The 23,781-nt window shown below is 51.0% G+C and overlaps 1 protein-coding gene and 1 long non-coding RNA gene across 2 annotated transcripts; one reads left to right on the forward strand and one right to left on the reverse strand.

The window, feature by feature from the left end:
- Nucleotides 1-14,226: 14,226 nt before the first annotated feature.
- On the reverse strand, nt 14,227-17,879 carry SIX3 (SIX homeobox 3). Its single transcript, XM_079298657.1, is given in 3 exon segments — nt 14,227-14,438; nt 16,722-16,959; nt 16,962-17,879. Coding segments are annotated over 3 exon segments (957 nt in total). The 5' UTR covers nt 17,488-17,879; the 3' UTR covers nt 14,227-14,245.
- Nucleotides 17,880-20,956: 3,077 nt separating this feature from the next.
- Nucleotides 20,957-23,315, forward strand: LOC306798427. The gene is made up of 2 exons (XR_013773345.1): nt 20,957-21,080; nt 22,289-23,315. It is a non-coding gene; the product is annotated as an uncharacterized lncRNA (long non-coding RNA).
- The last annotated feature ends 466 nt before the right edge of the window (nt 23,316-23,781 follow it).

The raw sequence follows: 23,781 nt of genomic DNA on the forward strand, positions 1-23,781 counted from the left end.
ATGTCCCAGAGCTTCTTGATGCCTTCAGAAAATTCCTATACACTGTGTCTCTGCAGTGTGGGCATTGTGAAGGCTTTACTGGAGGGATCATAGGTACCTGGGAGACTTAGCTCAAGCCTCCTAGTTAAGTGGCAGCCCAGCTCTTGGTAGATCTGGCCCAGGTGGGAATGGAACATATTGCTCTCGAAATTTCTCCTAACCACTCATTCCTCCAATAATTTTTTCATGCATATGTTATGATTTTTATGGGATGAAATTCTTAGATGGTGTCATTATTTCAACTTGGCAGTCATTTGGAAATAAATAGACAATAACATGAGGTAATACCTCAGGAAAAAATGCTACTGCTATGAAAGAAAAGTACTTTCTAGAGAAAGTACTTGCAAAATGTAGACAGGGCGAAACTGATGTTACTTATGTAGTATGACACATCTCTTCTACCAAGGTTTGGGAGTGAAGTTCAGATAGAAACTGGAGAGGCAAAAGAGAATAGGGAAAACTTTGGCACTGGCCGCTTTTAAATACAATAATGACATAGGATACGTAAGCTTGGGGGTTTTTTCCTGCAAAAGGTATGTCTTTTTCTTCAAAATTATATTATTAAAAGCTCTTTAAAATATGAAATAACTGCCTTATTTGTATAAAATCAGCTTACACCTTTCAGCTGGAGTCTGCAAAGACATGCACATGCTTAGTTCCAAGTGGTGAACACAGCTCCAGTAACTACAAGCGTCGTTTTCCCCTATGCTGAAAACTGTGGTGATCTCCCAGTGCCACTGGAGACATCAACACGCCTTTTTTCATTTGGTGCATCTCCCACTGTTTGCCACAGACCTTTTTCTTCTCGGCTGTGAAAATAGAGGGTAGTTTCAGAGACGACAGGCTGGCTCCGAGCCGTGGGACCAGTAGATGGCAGCAAGAACACGCAGAAAAGGCTTTCCTCGCCCAGCTGGGCAGCCTGGAAAGCGGCGCAACTGTAAACGGATTCAGTATTTGCCTTCCATATTTGGAGAGTGAAAAGTATATGTGACAATTAGAGGGTAATGCAATATTGCAGTGCAAATAGGAGAGTGAAATGACTGTGTAACCACTGAATAGCTCCCTGATTTAATTTGTTTGTACTGACCTAACTTCTCTGCAATTGCAAGTTCACCTCTGAGGGGCTTGGAAAGAGGGATGGAGATCTGACTACTGCCAGTCACCAGGAACTTCCCCGACTCTCCTTCTCTGTTACACATTCTGTGCAGGGTAACACTGTTTTTAGGCCGAAAAGTCACGGAAATCTGCAAATGAAAGAAACATCTCCCTTTACACTCTGCCATCGTGACTTTTTTTCTTCATGGGGGATTCTGCTCTCTGCTACAGGTCCTTTAAAAAGAAAACAAAAAAAAAACCAAAAAAAATCCCACACACACACACAAAAAAAAAAAAAAAAACCTAAAAAAACCAAAAAAACCCTACAAACGGTTAAAGCATGAACACATGCCCTAAATATGCACATACACAAGTATGATTTATTTTTTTTTTCCCCAAAGGGACCTGGGATCTGGGCTGACTCACCGTGTATTGTAGTAATTGCAAAGATGGAATGCAACAGCTCCAGAAAACTGCCAAGAAGCAGGCATAAAATCTAGGCATCCGGGAAGCAGCTGGGCTTCTTAATTATTGGCAAATATATTTATATATAAATATTTTGCCAAGCGTGATTTGGGTTAAGAGTTCCTGTGAAGTGACCTTTTGCTTTCCTTTGTTTTGTGTCTGTACACATGTCCTAGATAGATACATGGGGAGAGAGACACAGACGCACAGACAGAGATAAATGAACGGATTTCACACAGCCCTCCGAAATCCCAAACGACGCCTAAATTAAACGAAGAGGGATATGAAGCGAGGCATAAGTGCAAGCACAGATTTCAGAACTGTGAAAATATGTCAGCAGAGCATCATTTTTTGGTTCAGGCTGATAATCACTCCCTGCTCTCATTATAAGATCAGAAGGGCCATCTGTCCTCTCTGGATAATTTGGAGCTCAGATACAGTGAGCACCCTTGTTAGAAAATGACCCTCCTACTCTCTGTAATCACAAGCACTTGCAGCCCCGGATCCACACAAAGCTGGGGAGGAACAGATTGGTTCCAGATCAGTATTGATTACGTACAGATTTGTGGTTTATTTTGTGCTATATTTGAGTGAAGAGGTTTTTATTTTGGAAGGGTGGTGGGGTTTGTTTCCTGCCTCGGTTTTTCGACCTGTCACATTCACTTTTTCGGACTTTCCTCTCCTTTCTCGAGGTGTAACACTAGGATGCTGCATGAAACTGAGGAGTGTCTTGATTTTGTAATGAGACAAGTAAGCATCAGTCTGAACAATATAACTCGGGAAGCTGCTTCCTAATACACGAGCCCTGTTTGCAGGGAGCTGTTTCCCCTCTGATACACGGTTATTCTCGAGTGGCTGACTCACTCATTCACAGACGCAGCAGAGAGGTGTAGAATTCAAGGATTCTCCACCATTTGCTCTGGACCTGCAGACACAAACAAGTCCTAGTGACTTCACTGACATAGGACAGAGTCATTAGCCGAAGGGGGAAACCTTGGCCAGGGAACATAAGCTGCCTTCCTCTTCCGACCCAGATTCAGCGACAAAGTCCCACGTCCCCCTCGTGTTTCCAGGCAAGGAGATCATCAGAAGGGCAGGACCGGAGTGAAAGTGCCCCTTTTCAGAGAAAGGTTTCAGGAATTCATACGGGATGAAATCATCCCATCGTTCTTGTGGGGACCAGTGTGTACCGTGTCGCTAATAGCAGAACAAAGATGACAAACAAGACGGACAGTTTCAGGACATGAGGACTCGGGGAAGTCGCTGGTGGGAGGAATCCGATTTTAGCGCTAAGACTTCGTCGTCTCTAACGCCCCTCTGTAAGAGACTTAGGGTTTCAGGAGGTAGTTTATTACTATTCTGACGGCAGCGGTTTCTCCTCATTTGTAAGACAATGATGTTTAATATTCACCGAGGAGTAGTGAGGTGGCATTTGAGCACCCCCACGCCCAGCCCCGCGCCGGGGGCAGGGTTCCCGTGCACGGAGCTGTGGCTGGCAGGCTGCGCAGCGCCCGCGGGGACCGCTCCGGGAGGGGTGGCCTGGCCGGGGTGACCGAGACTCGGCGGCAACCGCGGGATTGCTCCCGGCCGGCCCGAGCCGGGCATCTTCCCAAGCGGCTGCAAAGCCATCCCATCCGCGGAGGCGGACAGGTACTGAACGGCACCTGCAACCTCGGCTGAGTTCAGACCACGCTGTTTGCGCAGCCGGCGGGGACGGCAGCTGCCCCATCGGTGCCATCATCGGTGCTCGGCTTTCCTGGGGAGTGGGGGGCGAGCACCCCCGGACTGGGGCAGAGGGTAGGCACACTCGGAGCAATATTCAGCAGGCATCCCAATGTCGCGCTGTTTGTTTGTTTGTTTGTTTGTTTGTTTGTTTTTTCCCTACTGGCATCCATAAAACATGTATGCTAAAAATCAGAACAAAGCCGAACCCAGGTAATTTCTCTGTAGATGCTAGCTGGCCTTAAGGATGGGCACACTTTTGGGCTATGAAAATAATATCTCTGTTGACTTCAGATAGGTCTCTTTGTCCAGCAGATAAATAATTTCAAGTGAGGTCTTGCTTGTTGGGGTGAGGGGGAGAGTTGTGTTTGGTTTGGTTTTTGAAAAGACTCCGAATATACCCAGTCTTTAGCCTCTCTCTTTCCATAATTTTCCTCACTAGGAAAGCTTGCACGTGTTTGTATAAAACTCGAGTACACTATAGAGAAAGAGAGGGAGAGAAAACGGGTGCAGGACGTAAAAGCTCTAACAAGTAGCCCCGAATATGTGAATGATACATGCATGTTTATTCTCGCCGAACACTTGTACATCTGCTAGGCAAGGCGTCGGGCTCTGTATATGCTCACTCCTGTGTACTCCTGTGGAAGGAAATCGCTTTACGGGCTTATATACATGCGTGTGGGACTATACAGACAGATAGGTAGATAGACTGCACTCGCATAATCTGCCCGTGTCTATCTATCTGGGAGGATTAGTTATCTCTGCATCTATTGAGAATTAACAAGGGCGAGAGATTATGTATCAACGTACAGACAACGGCTATGAATATGAAACCTTACGTACATAGGTAAGACGGATTCAGTCAGCCACTCAGCTGCAAAGCTTCTCTTTAAGGCTGCTCTGTCTTATCCTCTCAAAGCCCTCTGACAGCTTCCTCCCAGTACCTTCACCAGGGAATAAGGAGGAGAAGGCACGGCACTGCACATCCCTGCTTTTCACATCCGAAAATGACAGACATATGTCACCGCCGTGCCTGGACTTTGCTGGAAACGGGCCGCCTCCTCCGACCCCGCCACACACACCTTTTGTTCCAGGCAAAATAAACAATTCAGAGGAGCTGGGAAAGGGTGTTATGCCAGAAGGGGAGAGACGGCGGGAGGGCCACGCTCCCCCCCGCCCGGCGGGCGCGGGGCTCTGCGGGATCCCGGCGGGAAGGGAGCGGGGTGCTCCGGGGCGGGGGGTCCCTGCGGCGGGAGAGGGGCGCGCCCAGCCCCGGAGCGGCAGCGGAGGACGGGGCAGAGCACTGAGGGCCTGCCGCGCCTCCAGGTGCGGGGAAGGAGCCGGGGATTCAGCCGGGTGGGCAGCAGAGGCAGACGGGGTCTGAGGGGCGCAAGAGGGGGAGTTGTACGAGGGAGGGGGTCGGGGCGCGGGGCCGGGGCCGGGGCAGGGGTCGGTGAGGCGCACGGCGAGGTCTCTCCGCCGCGCAGGACTGTATTTTGCGGCAGAAACTCTCTTGAGCGCAGACAATGGAGCGGGATGTTTACTGCGGGCGGGAAGACAATTAGCAATTCATCGGGAGGGATGTGTCACCCAAATGTCACGGGGAAGCTAACATGACATCTGTTTTAATGGCTCCGTGCTAATAAACTCCTCTCGAAGGGCGGCTTTGTGGGGACGTCAAAGATTATTTACAGAATGAGTCAGTTTTCAAACGGGCTGAGGCGCCGTCGGTGGCGGCGGGACCGCGGCGCGGCGGGGACACGGCGCCCGGGACGCCGGGCGGGAAGGATCCGCGGGGAAGGGGCGGCTGCAGGCAGCGTTCCGGCCCGGCCCGGCCCGGCCCGGCTCGGCACGGTCCCGGCAGGTCAGAGCGCCGAGGGCAGACAGCCCCGGGCGGGTGTCCTTCCTTCCCCCCGCGATGGCTGCGCTGCGACGGCAGCGGAACGCGTGCTCCGAGGGGATGCGCGCCCGTCTCCGCGGCTTGCCTTCTGCTCAGCTTTTCCCAGAGGATGGGGGAGCCCCAGTCCCGGGAGAAGCCGCCCGTGCGGAGGGCCCGAAGCAGCAGGGACAGGGTCCCCGTCCTGGGCTGCAGCACAGGGTGCGGAGTGGCCTGGCCTCGGAGATGGAAGTTCCTCGACACGGGGAAGCAGCGAGGCCCCAAAAGAGCGGCCGGAATTTCACCGAGTGCCACATCCTGCGTTATTGAACAAGACACGCTGCAGTAAAACACATAAGTAGACAAACTGAGAGAATCCATTTAGAAGTTAACACAGCCTGACTCGCTCACAAGCACACAGTGGGGGGAGACAATTTAATTTCGCTCAAATCCATTCGAAGATTTTTATGTTTAGATTGTTGTTTAGATGGCTTTAAAAGGTTCTTTAAAATAGGAGAGGGGAAAACCTATCGAGCCCCTGGCCGCTGGCTTGTATTCCTGTGCTCCTCAATTTTAGTCCTCTGTAGGGACAGGATGGGGAGGGGATGTGTGGAATGTATCTAACTGTTCTTGCAATTATGTGTGTGTATAAAGAGAAAGCGTGTTTCTGTATTCCTGTCTCTCCATATACGCATCTATGTGCATCTCATCGGTACAGAGAATGGATACTGCACCTTTTTAAGACAAGCAGAGCGAGCCAATCCAAAAAGTCTTTACTCGGGCAGAACCGACGCTGAACGTAATAGCAGGTTATTGCAAACCTGTCCTCGGTACTTATTAATCGTCCAGATCAGATACATTAATGGATAGCGAGAATGAAAATAGGCTGAGAACCTGTCGTCCTTTCAAGGGCAAAGAAAACAAGGTACTGACACCGGGACTGAAGGGAGTAGCGTGTTCCATAACCTGGAGAGGGGAAGGAGGTGGGCCAGGAAGTAGGTGGGTAAGAGGAAAATTGCCATTGTCAGGAAAACTAAATACAGTTTTAGGTGGCCCACACCTGAGATGAGTAAATAAGCCGCAGATCTACTTTTCTTCCTGTCTCCAAAGGTATTAATAGTTTCAAAGACAGCTAGGGCAGGTGAGCACTGGTCCTGCACGTGCGGGATGGCCCTGGGGACAGAGCCCCGGGAACAGGGGCTCCTCCTGACGGGCACCCTGGGGTCCCACTTCCCCCGTTCCCTCCGGGGTCATTTTCTCCCAGACCAGAACACGTCTTGCCATTTTAATACAGACCTCGTGGCGGGGATCTGCTTCCCCGGGCTTCGAAGGGAGCGTGGTCCGGGCCTCCGGGGTGAACGCACCGGCCGCTGCCCGGGACGTGGGGAGCAGAGCAGTGAGGAATGGTGAGAACACCAAAATTGCTCCTACACGCCCTTTACTTACTTGACAGTTTGTACCCATCTCCCAGCACACGCCGGTTCTGTGTAGCTGCCCGGTGTGTGCGCATCTGACTTTTGGGGGAGCGGGGAAGAGCCCCCCACCGCCCTCTCCGCTCAAGCCCTCGCTGTTGCGCTTCCCCCGGCGCCAAGAGCCGGGCAGACTCTGCCCGCTGAGGACACGGGGGGCAGCGGGGCGGCCCCGGCAGGGAGGGGGCGGCGGGCAGGGAGCCCCGGGGCGCGGCAGGCGCAGGGGCGGCCCTCCCGCACAGCCCCCCCCCGGCCCCCAGACTTCTGGGAATAGGGGGAGGCACTGGAGGGATCCCACTCTCCATCCCAGCTATTTTCAGAGCTTGGGAGCCCGGTAAACAAAACGCTCTTGCTATCTCCTCGCGCAGATAAGGCAAGAAGTGGCTTTCTTTAATAATATGATTGAAATGTTAGGGGTATGATGCCTCCTCGTTAGTAATATTGGCTTTGCATGCAGAGCACAATCCCATCCCTCTAGACTGCTTAGCCAAAACAGAGCGTAAACTCTGTAATTAGTAACGTGTTCCATCATTAAAGAGCCCTGCTGAGAATTTCTATTTAATAATGGTCTTAAATTAGTTATGATGGTAAATACTCATCTGGAAATTCAACATCTAAAACCATCTACACTCTGGAAATGCTCCAGTGTTGCTGTAATCTCCTGTAACACAGAAATGACTATCACATTCAACCATCGCATTAGAAATTCGTCCTACCGTTTGGTCCACTAATATACAGTATGGATGTGTTAATTAGGTTAACCCATAGACTGTCTGCTTCACAAATATTTAGAAATAAACAATGAAAGCTCCTTTTTAATACGATACAGCCAGGAAGAGAGGAGGAGGGGCGGATTTGACTCTTTCAGTTGGAAAGTCTTTTGTTTTCAGATAAGGTGGAACTGCAACGCCGGGCCTGAGAGTTCACGGGCACGCACCCACGGGCACGCACCCACGGGCACGCACCCACGCCAGCCCGGCCGCGCTCGGCAGCTCCCCACCACAGCAGGAGCAGCACCCACGGCTCCTCCTGAGAATGTGGCTGATATCATTTGCCTCCCGGCCTAGGCAGATCAGTTCGTAACACACCTTTTCTCTTTGGGGTTTATTGGGGTTTTTAAAATTTAGTTTATCCATTTTAGAAAACAGCTTGCTCCTTCTCTGCCGTGTCCCCTGTACAGCGGGACTTGGCTTCAGCAATCTTTTCAAAAGAACTTTAAAAGGATCCAAGGAGGAACAAGGAAGAGGCAGCAAAAGAGTAAATAGATAAATAAATAAATCCGGCTTTCCCCCTGTCTGCAAGCGGAATTAAAGTTTCACAGGCAGACTGTGATGCAGGTATAAATAAGTCATTCAGGTACGCTTATCCCCACTGGGGATATAAAGAAAACTTACTTGTAATAACAATAGAAAATCAGTAACTGATATAGTTGGGGGTAATGGTAGGAGCAAGGGAGGGAAGAAAGTATATTTCTGTATTTACCTTGACATCTAAACGTTTATCTTTTCTAGCACTAACCTTTCATGTTTAATGAATGAATCTGCATTGCAGGCTTTTTTTTTTCCCCTCCATGTGCCGGCTAGTTTTAAATCTGCAAGCACCACAAAGAGGCCGTGATCCCATCTGCCTATGATTCCAAATTAAAGTTCAAACGGATGGCTTACACACTGCTGATCCTGTATCATAGCCTCTCGCGCCCCTTCAATTACTATTTAATAGAATTACAGTGTAAAATCCCAATAGTCTTAAAGAATGTTTTATCACAGACTGAAGAGAGAGAATATACAGACACCTCCAATGTTATTGAACTGTATTACTGACCTATTTAGATATTAAAAGGGAACATTCAGTGTTCTACAAGATATTACAAGAGCTCCTTTAATCTGAAAACATGCATATGTGTGTACATATATATATGGCTCTCTATGCATGAACATTGTACACATCAGCTCCACCCCATCGGGGAGTACACGCATCCAGCCATGCTCTGTAGATGTGTGAGTTCACCCTTGCCCACACGTACAAACACTCACGAAATTGCACATGCTCCTCCAGATCGTATTGAAGTTTGTGAGTTTTGGTAAATTGCAGCATAACTTTATTGTGGTCAGAGGTAGCTAGAGAGGTTAGTCCAGCAGGAAAGCAATTCTGAAAAGTACTCTTTAAGTGACCTTATTATTAAATGAACTTCCTCTAATGAAGTTTCTATGGAGACAAAAAAATCAACCCCCCCAAAAAAACAAAACAAAACAAAACTCCCCAAAAAAACAAACAACAAAACAAACGACAAACCCAAAACAACAAACTCAAAATAACAAACCCAACCAAATATTTGCAGTATAGCTCAATTCCCTTCTAATAACTAGGACTGGCAATAATGTCAGCCGCAGCCCGGATTCAGCTGTTGTAAATCTTGACTTCTAGTCTAGTTCTCGTCTTACTTTTTCTACCTGTTTGGCAAAGGACATGTCTGCCGTAGAGACAAACGATTCTGCCACTTCACCTCGCTTACAGCGAGGTGTCTAACCATGCACTTTGAGGTATTTTCATCTACTCTTTATTCAGTACTCTTTAACATCTTTCTTCTCCTGCAGATCTCTAGGTGCCAAGCCACTCTGAAGCCTCCTGGTCCGAAACCACCTTTCTTTCAAAATGGAAAGAACAGCGTAGAAAACAAAACCTCGCAGCCGTCCTTCCTCCAGACAGCAACACAAATCCCTTTCGTATCATTTAATCACAGCTTTAACCCGACAGCCCTTGCCTTTTGTCATTACCGTGCCAGAAGAGAATATTTACCACGATTGTCGGTAATATCCTTAGTGCTTGCCCTTCCCAACTCCTTCTTCCACATACAGAGACACACAGACACCCGCCTCCCTGCCTTCTCCATCCCTTGGTCAGTTTGCAACTGGATGGTTTGGTTCATTTCCCCCTTTTCTATACACCATTTGCAAACTTCTCTGTATCTGGGCGCTCTACGGGGTGGTGATGTAGCTACAGACCCTCTGCATTTTCTACTCGTGTGTGTGTGTGTGTGTGTGTGTGTGTGTGTGTGTGTGTGTGTGTGTGTCGGTCTGCACACCCGTGTGCGTGTGTGCGCTCTAGAAAAAGGCAGTGTTTGCCTGTCCTCTCCCTACACGAGGAATCCAGGCCAGTACGATGTGGAGCTCAATAAGAAACTGCATGAATAAACACGAATAGAAAGTTGTGCTCAGCTAACCGAGGAAATCAGAGCAATACCAGGGCACCAACGTCCACATTTCTTTTCACTTCGGGCCGGGGCAGTAACCTCATCTGGGTATGCTAAAAATTAAGGGCAACGGGCAAGCAGATTCAAGTCCCTCGAAAAGGATGCTGTAATTGATCAGACAGAGAAAGATGGGGGTGACCGAAGCCCACGCCTGACCGTGGAGGGCCAGCAGCAGCCGCGGCCCAGCAGGCACACAAAGGACCCCCAATCATGCTAAAGGGCTCGGGCAGCCACCGAAGAGGGAGGGAGGAAGGGAGAGAGGCAGGTGGCGTCGGTGGTCCCCAGACCTCCACGCCGGGTGGTAGGCACGCCGGTGGATCCACAAATCGCAGCTAGCTGGGGATGGAGGCAGTGTTATACAGCGTTACAGGCGAGGGGGGGGCGATGAGGGGGTTAACTACCGTCTCCAAAGTGCTCCGGAACCGGCTGGTCTCGGCCCGACTTCCGACGGGCGGGGCGGGGCAGTGCCCCCGCGGCGGCGGGCGAGGGGCGGCGGTGCGGGACGGCGCGGCCGGGCAGCGGGGAGGCAGCGCGCTGGGCTGCCGGGCTCCGGCCATCTGCCTCCTGTCCTCCGGCTTTCTCTTAAATATTGATCAGACGCACTTCAGCTTCTGAGTAATTTCATCTTAATCAGCGGCCGGGCTCGGCGCGGATAACAAACTAATGCTGGAGAGGGCCTGTGGATAATGCCGGGCCAGGGGCAGGGAGGAGGCAGCCCTCCGGTTTGGCGGGGCTCGATAGGCCCTATCTTCCCGGGGCAGATGGACTTAGTGGGTGAGAAGGCTTAAACGCAGCTTTTCATAGATTTACACCTCAATCAGCCATTCAGGTTTTTTATGCAAATCCTAAAACAACATCATTTATCCATCACGAAGACCAGCTTTGAAACGGCATATCATTAGCTGCACCCTCGGCACCCCAAAATCGTGCAGGCACCAACGCCCGCTGGATGAGATGTGTCCTCTCCCCCCACAAACCCCGCCGGCTCCGGGCAGAGGCGGACACCCCCAGCGCGGCTGGGGCAGCTCGTCCTTCGGGGATCCGACCAAAGGAGCAACCTTTTGGGGATGGGAGTGACAAATGGCGTGGGAGAGTAAAAACCCTGCACTTAAGCTTAAGCTGTGCTGGAGCTTAAGGCCAGGTACCGGTGGGCCTAGGTTAAGGGCGATCTCTGGCCTCCCCTAGCAGCCACGGCACGACGGGGCAATCTTCGGGAGGCTTAATCAGAGGGAAGAAAAATCCAAACCTATCAGTGCAAGGCTGAGCTGAGGTAGATTATTGCTGCCGGCTTGACGCCTTCTAGCTGCAGCTTCGAGACGCGAAAATTAAAAGAAAGAAATAATATGTCCCAAACTTTCACGCGTCTGAATCCTTTCAGGTATTAAATTCCTTAAAAACACTGCTGGATGAGAACGACCCTGCTACCAGAGAGGAACAGAAATACTGCTCTTAAAAACAATGTACCAACATCAAAGATCTACCCAGAGCTGGAAGGCCAGTTTGTTCTAAAGGCCTCTCCGCTGCCTCTCTGCCGGCGGGGAGAGAAAAAGCAGGCCGAGTTCTAGCGTGAGACCCGGCGAGGGTGTCGGCCACTGGGGAACCTTTTATCCCCTCCTGAGCAATATTTTTCCTTTCGAAAAGCCGCGTGGGGGAGGGGAAGAACTAGGTCCATCACACCACCCACGCGGAACACGGGAGCCCTATTGTGTGTCTGCCCCCAGGCAGTTCCCGTCCATTTCGGTTTCGTACGACCGGAATTTATTTTCTATTAACTCCCCACTCGTGCTGGCGACGGGCCAGGGGCACGGCCGGAGCTGTTTTTGGGAAGAACCCGCCGCGGAGCCGCGCTTTGAGCGGAGCCGGCGGGCCGGGGGAGGCGAGCCCCGACGGGGCGGCCCCGTTGCTCGGGCCGTGCGGTGGTGGCTCCCGCCACACCGGGGACCTGCTCCCGACGTGCTTGATGCGCTCAAACGGGCGGCTTTTCCGCAGGGGAACCTCAGGTGTGTGAATGTATCCACACATCAGTTTATACCTTAAAATTGCCCATTAGTGGCTTGGTCTAAAATCTCGCACCCTATGGCGGTTCTCCCAAATCCACAGGTAGCCTCTTGAGGCGTGGGGAGAAGGGAGGAGGGGATAAGAGCCCAGGCGCTTTCTATGTCTCTCCGCAGACCTAACTAGGACTTCACCAAAAAAAAAAAGGAGGGAAGAGGGAGAGAGGACTCTGGCAACACAAAGGTTTATAAGAAGTCCATATTAGTTTGGAAATGGTCAAGAAATTCCAGGCACGTTTCTGTCTAAATCCCCAGTAATATTCAAAATTGTATTTTCAAGTAAAAACAAGTTTAGAGTTTACCTCTCGCTAATTCACGGCTGAATAATCTGCCCAGGGCAAAGCAAAACTTTAAGGAAAAAGAAAAAAAAAAAAAAGGGAAAAGGGAAGAAAGAAAGAAAGAAACAAAGAAAGAAAGAAAAAAAAAGATGCTGAAATACTGTTAGTCATGCAAATAAAGGCTTCTTTCAGCACATTACAATATACTCCGGATTCGAGGGGAGGAGCTGCAACCCGTTAAGGGCGAGGAGTTTTTGTTTTTGTTTTCATTTAAAGCTACAAAACAAATCCCGAAATGTCTTAACCGCTCTCTGGAGACACCGTCCTTGCAGACAGTCGGTCAGGGAAACCTTTTTAGCTCGCGGTGCACAGAAAAATGACCGGGGTGGAGGGAAACGGTGGAGCCCGCCGTGGCGGAGGGGACACGGAGGGAGTGCCCCGCGCCGCCGCCGCTATCCCAGCACCGTGTCCCCATTGCCGCCCGCAGCCTCCTCGCAGGGTCCCTTCGTCCCCGTAAAATCCCTCCGGGGTGTCCCGCCGAGCCCGGGAAGGCGGGGGCCGGAGGGGCGGAGGGGCCGCGCAGCGCTGCGCGCCCCGCGGCGGGACAGAGCGCCGGGCCAGCAGCCCACGGAGAAGGAAGGAGTGATTTTCCGTGGCGGACAGAAACACCGGACATCGCTGGGTAGATAAGAAAATGGAATACTGTATTTGATTTAGAAAGTTTGTACATATAGATAAACACGCAGTTAAGGAAACAATAGTTTAAGCGTCCTACGTGGAGTTTAAGAAGAGACCCCCCAAAGCTGCTATGAAATACTCAAAATAGCTTTTGCATAAGATAACTACAGTTGCACCCTAAGCTTTTTTTTTTTTCTTTTTCTTTTTCTTTTTTTTTTCTATCGCTGAGGTCCCTTTTGGAAACCTAGCACGTCAGATTTTGACAGCTAAGTTTTTGCAAGGAACACCGAGTCAAGGAAAATAAAAAGGAGAGAGAAAGGGTGGGAGGGAGATAGAGAGAGGGGAGGAAGAAAGAAAGAAAGAGGAGAGCAAATATCATATACAAGCATTTCTACACATATATTACAAACTGGGAAAATGACCGCATCATTAAGATATACATAATTCATATAAAATTTTGAAATAAAAATAAAAATCTGTTACAGTCATAACTATTCTTTTTCCACATTTATAACCAGTACCCACACAGGCAGTGACAGAAGTGTAGAAAAAAAGGTGCTTACGAATAAAATGATTGTCTGCAGAACAAAAAAACAGAAAATTGCATCTTGGCTGGACCATCACTTGGACTAAAAAAAAAAAAAATCGAGAGAGAAGGAGAGAGGAAGAGAGAGAGAGAGAAATAGGACCAACAAAAAGGCGATAAACATTTGTTATTTCCCTCTTCAAGGAGTTCCTTTTAATTTTTTTTTTTATTTTTGATTTTTGTACAAATTCGATCGGAGTTTGCATTTGTTTGTCTGGTTTCTGTTTGTTTTCCTTTACTATAGAGAATATTTTTTCCCAGATACAAATTTAATCATCATCATCATGCAAGTGGGTGAAATGCGTCCATGGAAAAGCGCAAAGGAGAAATCGTGCTTGTCCTAAAAAGAATACAATTGTCACTTTTGCTTTGTTTTTTTTTTTTTTTCCTTTCTTTTTATATATATAATAATTATTATTTCCCGCCCTCCCCCCCACCCTTCCCGCTGCAGCACCAGCGTTTGTGACTGTTGAAGTTTTAGCTCCATCTCTTGGTGGTGGTGTTGGCTGACGGTGGTGGTGGTGGTGGTGGTGGATTCTCTGATCCCTGTCTGTTTGTTTGCTATTATGTTTGGGTCGGGTTTGGCCTTTTCTTTCCTCCCGGCTGTGTGTGTGCGTGCATGCGTGTGTGTGTCCTGATTCTAGGTTGCCTCGGTTTGTTTTTCTCGGGACGGGGAGAGGGTGCTTGGCTGTTTGGATTTGGATTTTTTTGTTTGTTTGTTTGTTTTCCGATATCATACATCACATTCCGAGTCGCTGGAGGTTACCGAGAGGATGGAGGTGCCCGTCTCGGCTCTTTCTGTCAAACTGGAGACGCTGGTGGTCGGGCTGGCCGCCGTGGACGGAGACTCGGCCGAGCTGTGTGTCGGGCAGCCGGGCTCTGCCAGCGACCGCATGCCGCTCTGTCCTATCGCCTGGTGCTGGAGCCTGCATCGCGCCGGGAGACAAAACAACAGCACAGCCCCGCTCAGACACCGGGCGCGGCCGAGGGGACAGCGCCCGCCCGGCCCTGCGCCCTCCCGGGGCCGGCGGCGGCCCGGCCCAGCCCGGCCCAGCCCGGAGCGGGACGGAGCGGACCCTGGGCCGTGGGGCGCGGCCCCGGCCCGGCCGCTCTCCCGAAGCCCGGAGCGCGGCGGGATGCGGGGCCAAGCCGTGCTGCGCTGCCCCGCCCGGCTCCGGCCGCCTCGGGGACACGGCGCCCGGCGCGCACACACGGACAGGGACCGCGCCGCGACACGGGACGGGCAGCGCGGGGACCAGCGCTTCCCCGTGCCCGCGTTCGGAAACGCGAGCAGCGCCTTCTCTTTCCGCGGAGTGCCATTCATTCATCCCGCAGCACGGCGGGCCTAGGAAAAGCCGTGTGTGGGTGAGCCCCTCTAACACTCGGACACCGCGAAAAGCTTCAAGGAGAGGGCAAGAATCGTGCTGGATCCCCGTTTTGTGCTCTGGTTAACACCTGCCTAAATATTTCCCAGCTCACAGACGCTCTGGGTCTGCGGTAGGGAAGAAGGGAGGTCCTGTCCCAGGGACACAGCGCTATAAATAAAATAAAAGGAGAATGGAACACAGCGCTTTTCTGTCCTAGAAATTTAAGTCCTTTTTTCATCTGAAAGCCCTAATCAGCTTTAAAGTGCTTGTTCTTTCATTGTCAACGCTTAAGGAATATTACCTTTGAATATTTTTTTTAAGAGGCAATAAATATTTTTTAGGTTCCCTAGCGTATTGTAAATATTCCACCATGTCCGTTTATCCCACTCGAAGCCCAAAGAAAGCCTAATTCAGGGATAAGAGCTAAAAGTCCTGGACTAAGCAGGACTCAACCTCTAGCGCCTAGGACAGCCAGTGTGAATCAAAACACACTCTTCGCTCAAATGTTTCTCACCCGGGTATTTTTTTTATTTAACTTCCTGCAAAGAACAGAAAAATGTAGCCGGTTTATTCTACATTTCTCATTATTTTAAGTTGTCTAATTTCAGGGTCTTTGATTTTTCTCCCATTTACAAATCCTGGTGCATTCATCTGCTGTCAACAGCGTTGAGTCAACAAAAGCATCCGTAGGCAACTTCTGTTTATTTACAGTCCTAAGCTGATCTGTTTTCCATTTAATGGAAATTAAATAGCGAGGCACTTTTAGGTTGCATTTCTCCTACAGAATCTTTAATCAGTAGCACCAGTGCTGTAATTAGTAGGAATTTAAGAGACAGCATTTATGAGAACTTTTTGTTTACACTCTTACACTGGTAGCGAAACTTAAATTAAAATAAAACCAATGTGTCAAACTAGATTAAGTGTCCATGTTCATTTGCAAAGTAACTTTTACGACAGTAATGAGAAAGAAAGAAAGAAAAAACAGGAGGAAGGTTGTCTCGCTTTTATCATGGCAAAGCAGAAAGCTGGGGGGGGAGGGGGGGAAGAAAAAAGAAAAATAAAAAAGACACAGAGAGACAGGCAAATAAATGCAAGTGTAAATGCACAGGAAACACACGACCAGGAGGCCAGGTCGCCATGTGGTGTAAACACAGAAATGGAGATGCAGGGGGGAGAAAAGATTCCCGGTCTCTTAAATGTTTTTTGGATTTTTTTTCTCTTCTCATTAGCCAAAAAGCTCTGGGGTATGCCTGTGCTGGTCCCGCTGCGCATGCAGAGCAGCACGAACAATTAGAGCGGAGCCGCCGGCTCCGCCGAAACCCGCTCTGAACCGCACAGCCTGCCTCGGCCTTTCGGCGGGGGAACGCGCCAGAGCCCGGCCAGGCACAGATCCCGGCAAGCCGAAAGCCAAACCGGAGCCCAGCGACCCGGAGCCGTGGGGTTTCCCGTTCCCCCGCTCCAGCCGCCGCTGCAGGGTGGGAGGGAGGCCGGGAGAGCCGGGCGCTGCCCCCGCCGTAGCCCCTGCGCTCCGCGCACATCCACACACACTCGCGGAGCTGCCCACGCCCGCCGGGAGCCCGTAGGGAGCCGGGACAAGGTCGGAGGCACGTCAGGCAACTTTGAGCCGTGCCTATCCCCATCGCATCCCTGTGGCTGCCGGGAGGAGACCTACCCGCCCGGCGAGAGGACCGATTCGTCCGCGATGGAGAAGAGGAGGAAAGGAGAGGCAGAGGCGCGCTGCCGCCCAGGCGGCTGCCGAGGACCGGAGCGAGCCGTCCGCCCCAAGGTCCCGCCGCCCAGCTCGCCCCCCGCCCCGGAGCGTGGCACCGCAGCCCCACTGACCTGTTTTTAGCCGCCGCCGCTCTGTCTCTTTGCCTTCGGTTTTTGAACCAGTTGCCTACTTGCGTGGGGGTGAGCCCCGTGGCCTGAGCCAGTTCCCTTTTCTTGCTGGGGTTGGGGTAAGGGTCCTGCAGGTACCACTCCCTCAGGAGGCTGCGAGTCCTCTCCTTGAAGCAGTGCGTCTTCTGCTCGCCATCCCAAATGGTCCTGGGCAGCGGAAACTTCTTCCTCACCCTGTATTATCAACTGGCCCCAGCGGGCGACCCCTTAGCTTCTCGGCCTCCTGGTAGTGCGCTTCGAGCCACATGGCCTGCAACTTGCCGTGGGATTCCTTGGTGAATTTGTGGTTCTCCAGGATGTGGTAGAGGTCTCGGAAGTTGCCCGTGTGGAAGGCCACCACCGCCCGGGCGCGGAGGATGGACTCGTGCTTGTTGATGGCCTCGCATGCCCCTGGCGCCACCGGCAGCGACCAGAGGAACCTCCCCAGCCTTTCTATGTCTCCAGTCTCCTCCAGCGTCTCGCAGACGCTGGCCACTTGCTCCGGGGAGAAGTTGAGTGTGGGCAGCTGAAACATTGACAACTCTTCGTGGGGTGCCCGGGAGCTGCCGCCTCCACCGCCGCCGGCACCGGGGCTGCAGCCCGAGCCGCTGCCGCTGCCGCCGCCGCCGCCGCCGCTGGCGAGAAGGAGGGAGCGGTGGTGCGGATCGGCGGCGAAGTTTGGCAAGAAGAAATGGGTGGGATAAAGCTCTAGCGGGGACCTGAACACCATGGGATGACCGGGGAGAGGGGGAGATAAATCAAGGAGAAAAGAAAGAAAGGGAGGAAGAAGGGAGGAAAGGGCACACGCACCGCGCACGCATCCACACCCGCACACGCACACACAGCCACATAGAGGCACGGGGGCACACACGCTCACACGCACACGCGGGCACACGCACACGCGCGCTCACACGCACCCCACACGCACACGCACTCACACACACCCGGCCCCGCGCCGCCGCCGAGTCAGGATTCAGTGATTCAACAGCGATCGCCCTAATGACAACAGCCTCATAATATCTCCCCTAAATCCACAGTGAGTGCAGCGCTGAAACATTTTGTTTCGCTTTTCTATTGGTCTTCTGAGTGTCGTTGTGGCGTTGCCATGGCAGCCGCTGCCAATCACTGTCAGCCCTGCCAATCATTACGGAGTACGTAAGGAAGGTTTTTACCACTTCGCCCAAATGCACGGGGGGGAGGGAAGCCGGGCGGTTGGTGGAAAAGCCTGGTTTGTTGTTTGGATTTTTTTTTTCCTCCTTAATCTTTGCAACTCCTAATCTCAGCACTTCCCCTTCTCCCTGTCTCTCCCCCCTCCTTCTCCACACCCCTCCTAAATAAGGGATCAAATAATGCGAAAAGCAGTGTGCACATATTTGTTGAATGGGATGAGCAATTAGAGGGTGGAATATTATTGTGATCTTAACGAGCCTCGTTAAAGCTAAAGGAGATATGGGGGAAAAGTAAATGGGCCAGGCTGGGATACACGTTCGGATAAAGGGCTCCTAACTGAGACAATTTACACATGATTTGCACGTAGTTTCACTTCATTCTGCCTATCTGAGCACTAATAGTGCCGGGGAAGAAAAGAAAGATGAGATCATTAGACCCATCCTCACGCCGGTGACCCTCCCAGAAGCAGGCACATACAGTACAGGCTGGGCTTAGCCGTGGCTCACCGAAGAATCTCTCCTCCCCGCTCCCTGCCCCTCTCCGCGGAAGGAGGGATCCGCTGCCCGCGGAGTTCCGCAGCCGCTCCGCCGGGAGCCGCCCGGGGAGCGCAGCCCGGATCTGTTCCGGCTCCGCGACCGACCCCGGCTCGCTGCCACCCCCGTCCCACTCCTCGCTTCCCGCCCTCCCGTTCCTTCTCCTCTTCCCTTTCCTTCTCCTTTCTCTTCCCTCTCTCCACTTTGTTTTCCCTGCTTTCTGGCTTTCCTCCTCCCCCTCGCCTCACCTCCCCTCGCCCCTTCCTTTCTCCGGAGCCCAGCGACCTTGCGAGGCTGTTCCTCACCCCCAAATCCGCTGGGGCTTTGCTCCGTACCTCTCCTTTTCCCCGCAAATTCTGGCCCCAACTTGCAAGGGTCTTGTGGGAGGGAAGAGGAAAGGGATGCGAGCAAAAGTGGATTTGAGATTTTTTAAATTATTATTATTTAATTGAGAGCAGGGAAAATATTCGGGGTGGTGGTTTGAGTCCATCCCTCAGGAAGACACAGCTGGGTCGTCAGACCTTGCTACCATGCAACTATATTTATTATTAGATATGTTGCTTTTAAGAAGATTTAATCAGCATCTTGAGCTGGTAACTCTTTTGTTTGGTTTCTGTAGCTATGGAAGTGTGATTTACAGAGATTTGTACGGGTCATGGACATCTTTCCAGACTTACTGTGTATATTTAGACAGGACTTTGCTTGGTGTTAAAAAGTGTATATTTTGAATAGGTTCACACACAGTAGCAAACAATACCGACATTGTAAAGGCATGTACAACGAGTATTGAAACGCAGCATCCAGACTTCAACTAATCTGCCCTCAATAAAGCTGAAATAATTATCCTAAGCCGCCTTTCTAGAAGAAAAATCATTGAGGAATTCAAAACTTTTTTAAAGATCTTTTCTGCATTCCGATGGAGATCGAGGGGTGAGGCTTGGAGCCCAAACTACTTTCAGACATCAATGGAGGGAAGGAGGGGGGGAAGTGAGATATTACAATTAAAATGTGAAAACATAGCGTGACTTGCCCTATCCGAAGGATAATAATAATACTGCTATGGGTGGTAGAAGTTCTTTAGCTGCGCTCCAAACTGGTTGTGATCCTTTCACAGCGCACTCCTCGTGAAATAATTCCAAGTGGCAGATGAATAGGTCCAGTTGGAAGAGCTGCTGGACTGGAAGAAGCTCGCTGTATTACACATTCATCTGATTTCCACTAAACTGTCATCGGTGTGCTACATGGCTTCATAGTCCTAATGGAAATAATTCGCCCTCTTAATTTTTAGTGATCTGCTTAAGCACTTCTGTTAACAGACTTGGGAAAAACTTCTTTTTACCCTCCCACCTCCCCTAGCTCATATTTCCAGTCGTACAGCTAAGGAGGGAAAGAGACTTCTCAGTCCCTCTACAAATCGACTTGGAGGTATTAATTGGACAACAATATGTTTAGCCAAAGATTTTAATACACACACACACACAAAATCTTTTTCTTTGTAATCCTTTCCTTTTATGTAAAGGATTACAGAGGGGAGAGTGGGGGGAATTCCTGCGGGAGTTTCTTAATATTTGATTCCATTTTTCTTCGAGCTGTAAATTAAAGTACCTTAAAATGTGTTTCCAGAAGAACATCCAAATCGCCTCTGTTGGTTTTGGGTTTATGGGGTTTTTTCTGTTTGGGTTTTTTTTTTTTTTTTTTTTTTTTTTTTTTTTTTTTTTTTTTTTTTTTTTTTTTTCCATGTCACGGACTATCATACACTGGTCGTTCAGCTTTAGGTTGCAATCCCTCTATTAATATTCCTGATGAATCTCCGAAAGATTCTACATATATTCTTTCTTTATTTCTCTCTCTCTCTCTTCTCCTTCCTCACCCCTTTATTTTTATTTTTTTAACCTTCCCCCCCCCCCCCCCCCCCAAATGTATGAAACATGTAACAACTGCATTTTTGGCGAAAATCTTTCTTCCACAATATCCTTCCGTAGGGTGTTTCAATGCGTGTATTCTGTGTGCGTGCGTATTTAAACCCAAACAGACCCACAGCCCTGCCTATCAGCTAATATCAAGGTCTTCCTGAAGCCCAGTCTCCTCTCTGTGCCGCGAAGGTCCAGCACGGGAGCTGTGCTAGCCAGAGGACGGAGCCAGCATCCTCAAACGTTTCCGCCGGCTCCCGCGACTGGAAGACGGGGGTCACCGAGGCGCAGTGCTGGTTAGCCAGACCTCGGGGAGCGGATCCTGCGCTTGCCCAGCCCGGCCGGGGATTCAGCGCTCCCCTAAGCCTGTTAGGGACACACTCTCATGTCCTGAAATGTGCAAGCAGATAATTGTTGGCGCTCCAGCTTTGTGTGAGGAGGCCAGGGTGTAAATGGCTTTTAATGACTGCAGCTGCTGGCTGCAAACTGTCAATGGGATCGGCTAATGCCGAGCGCGGAGCCGCCGGGCGCCCATCCTCAGCCGCCGCCGGGCGGGCGCAGCCGCAGGCGCGGAGCGGCGCGGAGCGGGCGGAGCGCAGCGGGGCGCGGAGCCGGGCGCGGCCGGCGGCGGCGGGAGCGCGGCGGCGGCGGCGGCGGACGGGGCTGGGCAGAGGCTGCCCTCTCGGCTGGGGAAATCCTTTCCGGATCCTGTAAGTTTGTTACGGGCAGGCGGAGGTCCCGCGGGGGAGCGCCCGGGGGGTGCGCGACCTCCCCCTCCTCCCCCCGGCCCTTCCCCACCCCCGCGCTGGGGCCCGGGGTCCGGGGCCGCGCAACGCGGGGTCCCTCTGCTCTGACCGTGGCCGTCTTCTCCAGGCCGGGGAACCTGCCGTCCGTTTCCAGTCAATCTTACTTGGTCCCACATGATTTATTGTTTCAGCTGCTAGAATGACATGTGGCTCTGCAGGGCAGGGGGGCAACCCTCCCCTTCTCCCCAAAAACCTCCCCCTAAACAAACCTGGGCAAGCCAACGCTCTCTTCTGGAGGGAGCCCTTACGAAGTTGTGTGCGTGTGTTTGTGTGTGCCGGGCAGCCAACCTGGAGGACTTTTCTGGGGAGAGGAAGGGAAGCAGAGAGAGAAGCTCTTTTATTTCACTGCTTGTTTTGATGGTCGCTCCCAGGAGGCTGCGATTTTCTGCTGCCTAGTTAGTGCCCCTTAATCCTGACTCGGGAGTGACTCAGTCGACGCTTGAGAGAGCTGATTATTATTTTTTTTTTTTTTTTTTATCGGGGAGGCAGGGGTTCAGACGGGGCTGGGGCATAGCGGTCGAGGTACCGGCGAGAGGAAAATGCAGCACTGCGGCCGCTGCAAGGGGGAAGGCAAGGGGGGAGAAAGGGAGAGCCAGGGCCAGGTAAAGGAGAACCCATCGCGTTGGTCGTGTTAGGCTTTTTGTATTATTGATACAACGACTTAATTGGAATTTTGTCAGTCTTCAGGGGCAAGTGTTGACAAATTTCTACGGATGCTATCTTTAAAAACACATCTATCTTCCTACTTCCTTCCTTCCCTCTTTCTTTCTTCCTCTCTTTAGTCACGATTTCCCGGGATAAATGAATGTGCATTTGATGGGTGTGTAAGATGTGGCCCATCTGGCTCCCGTAACAGAGCTCCGTGGATGCGGTGTGTGCTGTACCGGTCGTGATAACAAAAAAGTAGCAAGTGATATTTTATTAGTTGCTTGGATTGGCTTAAGAAGCCGAAAGGGTATGGTATTTAATTAGTGGTCCAAAATACTGCTTCAGCTTCCAAGTTGAACTTCCGGGGCCCGTCCCACGATTTATTTTGCATAAACACCTAGGCTGGATGAGGGAAACGTGAAATACCAACAATTTTTTAAATTACTTTTTTTTTTTCAAAAAAGTGAGAAAAGGAATCCAGCTCGCCTCCGCGGTGAGATGACGGCTTGGGAAGCAGAAAACTTTCCCGAGGAGGTGAGGGAGCCGCAGCCGCCTCCCGGCTGGGCTGGACTGCTTTCTCCCATCCCTCTGGATCTGCTGGCAGCTCCCGCCAGTCGAAAGTTACCTGCACTGCAGCAGAAGCAGCCGTACAGTCGCTTGCTCCTGAATTAAACACAACTCTTAATGATGTAGCATTATCAACAAGGGACACTTGATTGACTGATCTAGGTATGATATATGTGCTTGGCGTCTAAATTAAATATTAAGTGAAATACTTAGCTCTAATTAGAAATCGTAACCTAGAGATGAAAACTTGAAGAAACAAACTGCGGGGGGAGGAGGGGACAGGCTTTAAACGCTGCAGAGAGGAAAGTAGCGGTGATGTGTATAGAGTCTGACATATTAGCAACAAGCAGCAACTTTGAAATGATTGACGTGTCATTAAAGCCATCAGGCTGATTTTAATAAATCTTCAAGAAAAAAAAAAAAAAAAAAAGGAAAGAAAAGCGAAGAAATGTGTGGAACCTCGCAGACAGGTTATTTATTAATCAGAGCATTAAACCCGAGAGAAACACAATTAGAATGGGGGAGAAGGAGAGGAGGAGGGGGAAAATCTGTTGACGAATTTAGCAAGTAAACGTCCATAAAGCAACGACCATCCAGCTAAGGGGCTTCTCTGGGAGATGGAGATGTCAGAGCCAGATGCCTTCTCCCCCGAGTGTGCCTTCCCAAGGTAAACAAGCACACAGTTGTCTCAACTTTCTCCTTTAGTACAAAGTTCCTGGTGCGACGGAAAATTTGAATATTTTATCAGTCTCTTGTAGTGACCCTCATTAGGTGGGCATCCTGCTAAGGCCTTGGCGTTACAAGAAAGCTGCCCAATCAGAGCATTTGCACGCCTTGTTAGCGATGGTTAATGAAGCTTCCCCATGCACTCAAAGAAAGGCCCCCTCGATGTAGATTTACCTTATGTCAACTCGTTACTTCTAATGAATCGCATCAAAATTCTTCCCTGAATGGGGCCGAGGCGCCCGGACCGGGATCCCCTCCCCGCCCGGCGGAGCCCACCCCTGCCACCGCCGGCACTTTAGCGGAGAATCCGGGACCGAGGTGACCAGGCGCAGTTTGGCGGTGGGGAGGGGGAGAAGAGGCCGAGGGAGGGGACGGAGCGGAGAGCGCGGCCGGCGGCGGCGGGGGCAGCGCAGCTGCGGGGGGGGCTCGGCCCGGCCGCGGCTACCGGCGGGGGCAGCGGCGGCGGAGGCTTCGCTGCTGGCAGGTAGACGATTGCTCTTCGCCTCTAATTTCCAGGCTCCCCCCACCCCAACCCCCCACCTCCCCGTCCCTCCGGGCTAGCATTTTAAAATCAATTAGTATTTTCAATTCTTGAGGTGAATTATTCAAACAAATGTTTGGGAGACCCTGAGGGAGAATTTGGCCGTGACAAAAGGTTTGATTA

This window comes from Erithacus rubecula (genome assembly GCF_903797595.1).
Source record: "Erithacus rubecula genome assembly, chromosome: 2".
NCBI lineage: Eukaryota > Metazoa > Chordata > Aves > Passeriformes > Muscicapidae > Erithacus > Erithacus rubecula.